Source organism: Rhea pennata, chromosome 1, assembly GCF_028389875.1.
Source record: "Rhea pennata isolate bPtePen1 chromosome 1, bPtePen1.pri, whole genome shotgun sequence".
Taxonomy (NCBI): domain Eukaryota; kingdom Metazoa; phylum Chordata; class Aves; order Rheiformes; family Rheidae; genus Rhea; species Rhea pennata.
The window spans coordinates 89,227,674-89,239,844 of record NC_084663.1 but is presented as its reverse complement, the minus strand read 5'-3'; the positions used below and the strand labels follow the sequence as shown (position 1 = coordinate 89,239,844).

The following is a 12,171-nucleotide window of genomic DNA, read 5'->3' as shown; positions in this document are numbered from 1 at the left end:
AGCACCAGAGCAGCTTCCTCTACATCTTAGCTGAGTAATAAAATGAGACAAGTGGGGCTGGATGAACACCAGAAAGGTCCTGACATTTCAGAAATCCTTTGCTCTTTTGCCTTTAATCAATCTATACTAAGCCTCAAACATGAAAAGAAGTACTTAGGGCAAAGGTGAATTTCACATTACGAGTAAACTGCTTTGATGCTTGTCAATTTGTTGAGATTTTTTTATAGTAAGGAAATGATATTCTTTCCCAGGCTCCTGGCATGGTCCTAAAGGTCACGTCTCACAACACAGCTCTCTCCATTTTTCCCCAGCTGTTGTTCATTAAAAAAAAAAATAAATAAATAAAAAGGAAAGAAAGAAAATCAAGCATAATGATGTTGCTGCTACTTCTTAGTACCACCAAGAAAAAAGTCTCAACAATCCAAGTTGTTTCACATTGTTGGAGTTTTGTTGTAAAAGTGGATAAGAATGGACTGTGAAAAATTCACGGCTACTTTGCATGAATACTATTCTTTTCTTTGAGCAGTGCACAGCCTGCCGCAGATGTGTTTACCTCTCTTCCCACTAAGTGGATTTCACATACCTTGCACTTACAACCCAGCTCCATTACTTCTAAATGAGAACTTCCATCACATGTTCAAAATGCAAGCTCTCTAAAGATAACAGCACATGCTTTTCCTAAAACAAATAATAATAAGCATTACAGTTTTATGAAGATAGTCATAAGAGAGAGAGATCTGTTCTCAACAAGGGCTAGATCAAGAACAACATGATCCTTATAGGACTAGAACTTAACTGTTGTGGCACCTATCTGGCAGTAATCTTATTCCAAATGCTTTCCTTCCACTAAACAGCAGGCATGTTACGAAGTCCACTAAAGAGCAGGCATGTTACGAAGTATGCTAACAGAACATCCCACCAGTGAGCTACCTCAGCATTTAGGGGCCTTGTATGAATTTACAGAATTTAAGCAGCAGGTACCATGCTCAGGCATGGGGCTAACATTGATGAATTAAGGCGTAAATCAGCTGCAACTCCAGAGCCCAGACTGCTCTAAGGAAGAAAGTGGATCAGAGCCAACCTGGTGCACGGGGAGTGCCACAAACCCTGGAGCAACCTTCTCAGCGTGAGCCCAGGGCAGCCCTTTCGAAAAGGTGTGCAAGGCGCACCCTTACAACTGTGACCCGGAGATAACGCCAAAAAAACCGGCACCGGAGCTGCCCCAGCTCACGGGGAGCCCCCTCGCCTAGCACTCCTCTTCCCTACGCTGCGTCCGCTCCGAGACCTGCATTCCCCCCGCCGCCTCCATCACATTCCTCACACACTCCTCATCCGCCCGCCTCCCTCCCCACCGGCAGCCAATAGCGGCCAGGCGAGCGCGCGAGCAACCCCCACCCAGCACCCTGTCCTCCGTGCGCATGCGCCAAAGCTCTCAACGGCAGACGGCGGCCGTTACGTTTCCGCCTCGCTTGCCGGTGGGGGGCGATTGCGCGTGCGCGCCCGGCGGGGCTGTTGCCCAGCCGCGCTTTTCGGCGCGTGCGCGCCGGCGCGGTCTCGCGCCTCCCGCCGTTTTCTCCGCCTCCTCCGCGAGGGCCCGGGCGTTGCGCCGCGCCGCGCCGCGCTCCGCGCCGGGGATGCACTGCGCGGCGGCCGCTCGCAGGAGCTGCGCGGCGGGCGGGGAGCGGGATGGAGGTGGAGGAGGCGTTCCCACTGGTGGGGCAGATGGGGCCCTACCAGGTGTACCTGTGCATCCTGTTGGCCGTGCTCCTCCAGGTGAGACGCCGCCTCCCAGTCCTTTGTGAGGATTGGCGGGTAGTGCCCTGGCTCGTGCGTGGGCGCCTGTGGGGTGGCAGGAGGGGAGCGACCCCTGCACCCAGAGTGTGGGTGCTGTTGCTGGTTGCCCCCTCTAGTAGTGAGTAGATGTGCCTGTGGTGAGTGCTGCCTGGTGTGAAGGATGATGCTGGAGCTTACTGCTGGAGGACAGCTGGGAGTGACAGTGATCCCCTACTCTGGATTTGGCCTGCAGTGGTTTGCTCTGCTCCTGGGGTGAAGGTGACCCCCTTTCCAGAGACAGAGTGAACTTATGCAGGGTAAACTTTGGGCAAAGAACTGGTGCTATCTGTGTCACCTTGTCTGGAGAGTGGGGAGAGTGTGGTTTGCTGGATGATGGGCTGGTTGGAGTGGAATTAAATTGAGATTTCTGTGAGGTAGGCTGGAAGATAAAGACTTCTGTCAGAGAGTCTAAGGTGGATCCTATACAGCCTAGACTTAGGGGCTTAGGCCAGTGTTTTCTAGTCTATCCATGGGCCATGGAAATGTTCAGAAAGCAGCTTTGTGTGCAGAAAATGTCATCTAATCAACTGATGACAAGTGACTGCACTGGTACTTTGATTTGCAGTGACTTAGATCTTAAGAAAGTTTTCAGCAGGAATGTACTCTGGGTATTTGGGTGAAGCTTTGCTTTCTTGAGTAGTCGGGTCTGTATTTTTATGTTGCTGTGAGGATCAAAACTGGAATATTTATCAATTTGGTGATAAAAATGGAGCCCTAGGTAACAGTGGAGTGCTTTAATATACAGAGACCGCATGACCAAGTCATGCTCTGCCACTCAGTCATTCTTCCTGCTTTGCTTCATCCTTGTGCACATTTCTGTAAGAGAGGAAAAAGAATTTGAGAAGACTGTGTATCTTCCTAGTCTGGTCTAGGAGTTAGGTATAGCTTAATTTTGACAGAGTCTGTTTGTACTCTGTTTTAACTTTTCAAATCTTTATTGTAATGAATACAACTAGGTTGACTAATACTGGGTTACTATTGCTATGGAAATGTACCAGCTGGGATAGGGAAAACTAAGCAGCTGCAGAAAGAACTGAAGTGTCCCACTCTCTGACCAGTATTTTAAATGTAATAAAGAACTTACAGTCATAAGCTGTGAGAGACTGAAAATGTTTTCTCCTGGCAGCTTGGGCACTGACAATTTATTGGAAACTAAGTAGTAAGAAACTTGATAAGATGCCCCAAAAGTTCAGATCTCTAGTTGTCACTTGTGGAATCCTATAATTGGTTGTCTTCATAGTTTTACAACCAGCAAAGACTTTGCACTGTTTCTCTCACTTTATTTATTTTTTTTCTTTAACTGATTTAGGTTTTAACATTAGGCATTGTTTAGAGCTGATTCTACTGGAAAACTGGGTATATGACCTGTATGATACCTATTGGCTCCCTAACCTCAAGTCTTCAGGTCTTTTTCTTCTAGTGCTGGTCATGTTCTGGAACAAACTGTAACCAGCACAAGTGCTGGTAATAGATTAACTTGCATTTTTGATGGGAGAAGTAACTAGAAATATCTTCATAAGTACATTTATAATGCCAGTTCTCTGTGAAGAAACAAAGGGAGCAGGTGCAGGAAGGGGGTTAGATATGAAGCTTGTTGCTTTTCAGTCAGTGAATAGATTTTGACTTACACAACTGGTTCCTACTTGGGTGGTTGATTGCTTTCTGCATTCCTTTTATGGTGCCAAGTTACATAATGTGTCACTGAGATGTGCTAGAGCAAGATTGAAGGCAGGTGCCATGACTGGTGTGAGCCTTCTGTCTGCTTTATCATCTGTCTTTGGAGGATAGACCCAAAGTGAAGTACTCTATTTGGTGTGTGTGATGTGGAATTAGGTAATCATGGTCTCCTGTTCCTTTACTGGATTAGATATAGCATCTGGCCGGCTAATGAAAATTCCTGTTGATATCTGCTGACTCTGCCATTTACTGACTAGTCCAATTTATTGCTTGTTTCTCTGCCTCCTCTTCCCACATGCTACCTCAGCTTCCTTGTGTGTTTATGTTAGCATATTTGCATCAAAACATTTCTATCTCTTAAAAGAGTACCATGGAGGTTAAATTATTTTTTGTCTTCACCTTTATAAATTCCTTTGTTTCTAATATGAATATACTGAATTTAAATTCTAGGCTTACTCTTAAGATTCTCTACAGCTTTTCTGCTTTTCTTGTAGGCTTTTGTGCATTTCTCATCTCTAGATACCTCTGATCTATTGACTTGCAGATGCTTCTTATGGTTATTTTCTCTTATCTTTCAGTGTCTTTCTACTCTTCATACGGTAAACTACCAACACTATGTAGCCTTACTTTATTGATATAACAGAATGAAGTCTTCGTATTTATCTGTGAATTCCAGTTGTGAACCTAGTGTAGTAAGTTATACCAAACATTCATGTCTGTATGGGTGAAACTTAGCAAATGACAGCTTTCATGTGGGCTAGAGCGAACTGGTGCTAGACCTATGGGATGAGCTTCGTGACACTCTGGCGGAAAAGCTCAAGATTGCCTGCAGTCTTTTCTACAGGAGAGTTAAAGAGCTTGGATGCATCTGCATTAGAAAAAATGGAAAAATGTTTTTGCATGTAAAATTAGCACAAGTGCAAGTCTTGCAGTCTGCTGTTCTTCCCTTTGCAAGTTATTTTTCACTTCTTTACTGATTGTATTGTTTGTGCATTACCTGCTGCTGTTATTCATTAACTTGTTGAAATTGCTAATGTGTTAGGCTATGCCTGGTTTATTCAAAACCACCATTATGTGACTTTGGAGGATTTGGGGGATGTTGTGTAGCGATAGTTACTAATAATTTAATGGTGTGATGATAGCTAATGCGGAGAAACGTTTTCCTGAAAAAATACAAATTGAATGTTCAAAAATCTATGGAACTACTCAAAGCGCAAACTTACCTTATTTTGGAATTGTGGGGTCAAGCTAATGATATGAATTTGAGGCTGTATTAGTCCCATATTTCCAGTGTATTTTTTTAAGAAGGTCAGGGAGGAATGGAGGGAGCTGATAATTTTTAAAATAACATCTACTTTACTTTGACTGAGTTGCTGATAGTTACTTGACACCTGTTGATTACTAGAGGGTGCTTAGTACCCTTTGAAGAAACAGTATTAAAAATACTAAATTTTCCTTCCCAGAATAGTGTCATTTGATATTCATGTTTAACACATATGAAGCCACATTAAGTGAAGTCTCATCTTGATCAGATGCTTGAGAGTGTACAGGCATATTAAAGAATGTTTCTTGGTCTCTTGTAACTCAACATATATAGTTGAAGGTGATTTGCACTGGCTTTTGAACCTGACTTACAGGAGTGCTGGAGTCCAAACTGAATCCCTGATAGAAATCTGAGAATGGAAATGTTGCTGCTATGTCTTTGTTAAAAGGCTTCTCAAACTCTAAAAGAGTTTGAAAGGAAGGTCTTGTCTACAAACCTGAAAAAGCCATTGCCTAAAGTTTGGTAGCACGTGTGTTGTACAGTGCTATATATAGTCATCTAGGGTATTGTTTCTCTTCAGAGTGGAGATTTATCACTACCTGGCCAGAAGGTGGAAGAATAGGTAAGATAATAAAATCAAGTTCCTTGAAGAATGGTTCATTTTGACTCAAGGCAAAGGCATTCCTGATGCTGTGCAGCCTAATAAGAGATCCTGCTACCATACCTTTTCTTTATTGGCACTAAGATCTTGTATGATTTCTATCATTAAAATATCCCAGGTGCAGGAAGCTGCTCTTTAATCAGCTCATCTGCACATCTCCTTTGGGGAAAGAGGATAGTGGGACATGTTACCAAGGTAAAGCAGGTTCTTCCTGAATCTTTAGAAATAATGCGAAAGGAATAGTGTCTGTTTGGATAGCGTGCAGATGTGATCACATACACAGGCTTTTTAACTCTTTTCCTTGATGCAACACTTCTTATTTCCCCCAAATTCTACATGTTAAATGGCACAAGATGTCATTCTGTAGTTGTAATGACAAAAACAGTATTTTAACTAGCTCATAGTTTTTTGGTCACGTGTTACCTTTCTTTTCATGTATAATGAGTTAGATACTAATCAATACTCCCTGGTGCAAAACTGATTGTGTCCCATATAAAATGGGAATTAAAAGAAGACAGAAATGTTCAGGGACTGATCTTAAGTAAATAAAATTTAAGTCTTTTTTTTTTTAATGATTATTTTTGCCTCAGTCTGTTACACTGTTCTTTGAACTGGTTAGAATTCATCATAAATTAGTACTGCTTATTGTCAGTCCTTGATGAGGTAAAGTAATTATGCTTGTACCTGAATAGAAAGTACAAAACAACAAATCTGAAATGTGATGAATGGTTTAAAATGAAGAAAAGAGATTGGTGTTACGTGATTTGCATTACAACTACTAGCCCAGGGTGCTAGGGTGCTTTGTCAGGGATATGCTGTTTACCTAATCCAAGTTACTGGCACTGTAACTTAGACATAGTTCAACTACAGGAATCTGTGTAGTATGTAAGCAAAATGGCAAATACCAAAAGGACTTCGCTGAACTTCTGTGTTACCTTCTTTCCTTTTCTAATTACATCATTATTTGGCTCTAATTTTTCTTTGTATTTTGTGATGAAGTAAAGGTTTTAAGTCCGCTTGTGACTGCTTCTCAAAAACAGTTGCATAATGTGTTCTCCAAACATCTGCAGCTGCTTAAGCAGAGAGATAGTATTATCTGTTTGTATTCATATCACATATGCAATATGCAACCAATTTCTATTTCTTGAGATAAGCTTGTTATTCTCATGTCTTCTCATGCCCTGTATCTTATTCGGAACATATTTATACTCAAGAATCATGTGATGAAGGTCTTTAACGCCGTTGCAGCTGTATTTGAATATGATTCCTTGTTCTGGTGTAGCTTGTTCTTGTCTGGGAAGAAAAAATAAACTAGGTGGGTATATGTACCTAAAATAATTAGAATATGCAGTTGTTCATTTACTTAATATTCCTACCTGAAAGTTGGTAGAACTTCTAAATGAAGAGTAATCTTACCATATGCTTAAGTGGGGAAAAAATCTTCTGTGGAAAAAGCTCATAGTGTTTTGGTCACATGTTACCTTTCATTTCATGTATAATGAGTTAGATACTAGTCAATACTCCCTGGTGCAAAACTTTTTGTTTCCCATATAAAATGGAAATTAAAAGAAGACAGAAATGTTCAGGGACTGATCTTAGGTAAATAAAAAATATTCACCAGAAAAAACAGGAATTTAGCCAAGACCCCATGTGTTCTGTCTTTCTGTAATTACTCCTTTCAGATCCTTAACTGTTCCTTAAAAGAAACAATTGTTCATCTTTTCTCGCATTATAGCCTGAAAAATTGAGTGCAGCTGATGCAGACATTGTCTTACATTCTGCAGAAAACCTGAAATAATAATGCTGAGTTGTGACCTGCTTCATTAGCAATGGGGTTCTTAACTCTCAGATATAACACAGAAGTTTTAAACTTTAACAACTGTTTTCTTGCTAATTAATTTTAAATAACTAATTTACTATCAGCTTCTCCCAAATAATTCTCTCTTAAGTGAGGAAAAATGGCTTAAATTTCTTCTCAGATACCTACATATACATCTTCCCTCAAGATTACTTTGTATCTTAAACCAAACCAGTGTACCATCCACATAGATAGGCTTTAAATCTGTGCTTACAAGCAGGGGTAAAACATGGTTAAAGCACAGCTTGAGGTATAGAAGAAATGGTCTCTGTCTTTAAGAATTTCACTTCTTTAGCTGCATCTTAAATAAAAAACACATATAATTGAGCTCCTATTTTTAAGTGGTTCTATGTGTAAGCCCACAATTCCCAAGACTTCTTGGTCTTCTAATGTTTACCTCATGCTCTTTGCTACTGAAACCACTTGTTCTATATGTGCGTATGTCAATATAAGACATCTAGTTGGCTTTCACACCTTTATCAGTTTATGTACGTCTTCCTAGGAGGTGTCTATTCAATGTGCTGTTCAAAGACCCTTGCTAGAATTCTTGCTGATTGCTTTCATGAAAGCAACAAGAAGCATGAGGTTTCTGAGAGAAATACTCAAAGGCGGATGTCCTGAAGGCCCTGGCAATAGAGGGGAGCAAGCAAATTGCTGTGCCTGTGTCTCCTGTTCCCCTCCCCGCCCCCCGCCAAAAAAAAATAAAAAAAAAAAAAAAAAACACTGCCCTGCTACAAGCCAATGACAACAGCTGGAAGTCTGACAACTCTATCTGCCATCACCTACTATAGCTTTCATTCTCTACCAGCACTCCAACTACACAGGACATGCTACTGTGTGACAAGCTTCTCAACAGGGGCAATTTGATTTTTCTAGAGCAGAAATGATGCAAGAAGTAACCATGCTGTGAAAAGTGAAGATGGAAAGAATTCAGTCTGGAGCTGTTTACTCCAGCCATGGCTGAAGCCTGCTTTTCAGATGTCTTTTAAAGAACTACCTGGGAGCCACTGTGGCAGCGGTAGCCTACAATTTTGTAGTAAATGTGGGAAAGGTGTATGGGGAGATGCTTTCAGATTATTAACAATAAAGTAATTGCTATGTAGGATATTTTGCACGGCGGGATAGAGTTTAGCTACAGTGGCAGATTCTTTTGAAACAATTGATCTTGCCAGTCTGTCTTCAGAACACTTACAGAAGACAAGCCAGAGAGTTAACAGGCATTAATTGTACTTGTTACTAAAGGTTGTGGATTTAAAATATTTGTTTTATGACACAATCTTCTGTTTCATCTTCCTGCCGGTATGTGTGTACGGTGTCTTTAATTTTACTGTGATCTGTAAGTAACAGATAACTTGTATTTTTCCACTATTGAACTATGTCATCAGTGCTCTCCTCACTGACATTCCCTCCTTCCTAGAGGTGCCAATTTCCTTTTCTCTCAGATGATTTAACTGGTAGATGTGTAGTTTAACTCAGAATAATTGTTTCTAGCTTGCATGTGGTGGTTTATTTTTGAGCCCCAAAGTTTTGTGTATTTGAATACTTTTTCTAGCCTACTACACCTTTCTATTTATGATTAACTGCTCAGTTATTTATGACTTAAGAAAAAAAATAGAGATGAGAGCTTTTCAGTGTTTTTCACTTTGCAGACCCTTACAGACTCCTCATTAAAGATGTTAGATTCTTATGCAGTAAACTTAAGACCGCTAACAGTTTTGCGTTAGAAATTTTTAAAAGAGTTTCATGGATTTCCTGGGGCCTGTGGACTACAGGTTGAAAATCACTGGTTTAGAAAGGGAACTCCACCACAAACATGAAAAATTGCTTGCTCTGTCATTTTGTTCTGAAATGCCAGTAAATCTGAGACTTAAATCTAGATTCGATTGCTGCCCTTGAGTAAGCCCCTAAAATGTTTAAATGAAGGAAAGCAGCTGATAGAAATATCAACAATGTCTTCTGGCCTGGATCTTAAACAGTAGAAAACTTTGAAGTGATCAGTATGTGCTTTTATTGCATCTTTTAATAAGATTAAATACTTTAGTTATTTGGTAGGGAGGAGGTCCTGGCAAGCAAAAAACATACTTTTCTCATAGCTTTAGTAGAACTTTCTTTCAGATCAAGATGCCTTCCCAGTGTTCTTTGGCAGGGTCCCAAACCAGTATGCTAAGAAAGATGAGAACTTTGATCTCTTATGATTATTTATTTATGATTATGGCTGCAGTTTGCAGACATGTTGATTGTCAAAGCAGGCTGGAAAGTACAGGATGGAAGAGGGACAAAGATAAAACTCGGACTTAAGAATGATCATACTTGTGGAAACAGGACTTTAGTGAGCCCATAACCTACTAGCCTGCAATTCCTGCTTCTATACCAGTGGCTGCTGATTTTTCTTCGTGTTATACTATCATTGAGACAGTTCAGCCCTGGGTTTATTGGTAGTCTATTCATGACCTGGAATAAAAATGTATGGCGCACTTCTACTTTACTTTCCTATAAATCTTTGTTTACTTAAGGACAGCAGAGTGGCACTTCCAGCATAGTACTGATGAGACTGTATATCCTATGTTCGACTGCAGAATCTTGGCACTTGATTGAACATTGCTGCAATTTAACTTTTCTTGAGTGTTCAGGTTTAAGCAGCTATAATGTTTATAGTGTTCCATAATTTTGTTTCTTGGCTCTTGTTTGTCAGCTTGCTTCTCTAACTTATCACTGTGTGAGCATTTGACAGCAAAAAATGGAAGATTGCATTCAGATTTTAATTTGATTTAATTAAAAATTGCTTATTTTAATAAACAAGTATTCTTTATGCCTTTTGTTTTTAAAGGGCAAATAAATAATACTTTATCACAATTTCTGTCAATTTGTAATGTAAGATTCAATTTATATCACTTCCTCAGGGTCAGTGTCGGGGCCTGTCTCAGACCTCTCAGCTGCTGTATATGAGCCCATGCTAGGTGGATATGTTTGCATTCTTTTTTTAAGTGCTATTGTACATAATCCAGCACGCTCTGAAAATGCGAATGCTTTTGGCTACATTGGCTTAAACAGTTCTGGAAGCAGTTGTGGCTTCATTTTTAGTCTACCAGCATGCGATCAGCTGCTGTTCGAACTGTTTAAATATACAATAAACCTTCTGTTAATTTATATCACTGAACATAATGCCTTGTAGAGCAAAGTTGTGACTTTTTTTCAGGTTGATTTAAGTATTCTCTTTATAGTGTGTCAGAAGAGCTACTTCTCCAATTTAGATCTCCTTAGAGAATCCCAGGTCTCCTTAGCATCATGTGTTGCCTATACTTCCTATGTTAATTTGAAAAAGATTTACCATTATGGTCACCTTTATTGGCTCTGTGGTAGGTAATATCCTAGGCATTGATTTATTCAATGGGCTGGTATAGCACGGTGTGAGAATCCTATCAAGCTCTCCTCAATCCTATAAGCTGTTTCTTCCATCTCTTAGTCAACCTTATTGATAATTCTCTTGAAGGTTTTGGTTCAGTACAAGAGTGACACTTGACTCTCTAACAGGTTTTCTGTGTATCTATAGCATGCTGTTTATCTACAGCATGCAAGGTAACAATAGCAACCTGCTGCTTGATAGTAGATTTTCTTATTTGCATATCATGGTGCTTGGGAGAAGAGAGTGATGGAGAAGAAGCTCATGCTATTGAAACAGTTTCATGAAATCTGCATATTCAGCATTAGATCCACTCCTGATCATGTGTGAGGAACATTGGTTTATACCAACAGAACCAACTGTGACTAGTGTGGAATTTTTTCTCTTTTCTTCCCCTGCCCCTTTGTCAGCGTATCCATTCCAGCCTTTCTTTGCTTTACTTGCCAGATATAAGCAGACTCTGACATACCCTCTGTCTTGTAGTCATTAACTGTTATTGAGAAGCCCCAAATGGCACCAATTTACCTCAAAAAGTTGGATCTCTAGAATGACACTAGTGGTAAAAGTGCAGAGCTAGAAAGTACTCCACCAAATTTTGCCGATAAAGATCACTTAGGCATATTGGACAGAGAAGTGAAGTTCAGTAAAGGGAAGTCTCGAGTCCTGCACCTACGGAGGAATAAGCCTATGCTCCGGTACAGACTGGGGGTGACCTGCTGGAAAGCAGCTCTGCTTGAAGGAAGGACCTGGAAGTCCTGGTGGACAAGTTGACAACAAGCCAGCAGTGTGCCCTTGTGGCAAAGAAGGCCAACAGTATCCTGGGCTGCATTAGGAAGAGTATTGCCAACAGATTGAGGGAGATGATCTTTCCCCTCTACTCAACTCTGGTGAAGCCACATCTTGAGTGCTGGGTCCAGTTCTGGGCTCCCCAGAGCAAGACTGATATGGAGATATTGGAGTGAGTCCAGCAAAGGGCTATTAAGATGGTTAAGGAACTGTGGCATCTCTCATATGAGGAAAGCCTGAGAGAGCTGGGATTCTTCAGCCTGGAGAAGATAATACTGATGGGGGAATGTTATCTGAAATATCCAAAGGGAGAGTGTAAAGAAGATAAGGCATACTCTTTTCAGTGGTGCCCAGTGATAGGATGAGAGGCAGCAGGCACAAACTGGAACACAAAGTTCTGCCTGAACATAGAGACTCTTTTACTGTGAGGGCGACTGAGCACTGGAACAGGTTGCTGAAAGAGGTTATGGAGTATTCATCCTTAGAGATATTCAAAAGCCATCTGGGTAGGGTCCTGGGTAATGTGCTCTGGTGACCCTCCTTGAGCAAGGGGCTTGGACTAGATGATCTCTAGAGGTCCCTTCCAACTTCAACTATTCTGTGATATTGGCAAAAATGGGCAGTGGGTTTATTTTATTTGTTTATTTATTTTGATGCTTTAAGAATTAGCTGATGATGTAAGAACCTAGATA

The 12,171-nt window shown here is 40.7% G+C and overlaps 1 protein-coding gene across 1 annotated transcript in view; it reads left to right on the top strand.

The window, feature by feature from the left end:
* Positions 1 to 1,686: 1,686 nt before the first annotated feature.
* The window catches only part of SLC22A15 (solute carrier family 22 member 15), a 34,872-nt gene continuing 24,387 nt past the window's right edge, over positions 1,687 to 12,171 (top strand). The window contains exon 1 of the mRNA XM_062571803.1: positions 1,687 to 1,773. Within this exon, the coding sequence (XP_062427787.1) occupies positions 1,687 to 1,773 (87 nt within the window). The remainder of the gene's footprint in view (positions 1,774 to 12,171) is intronic.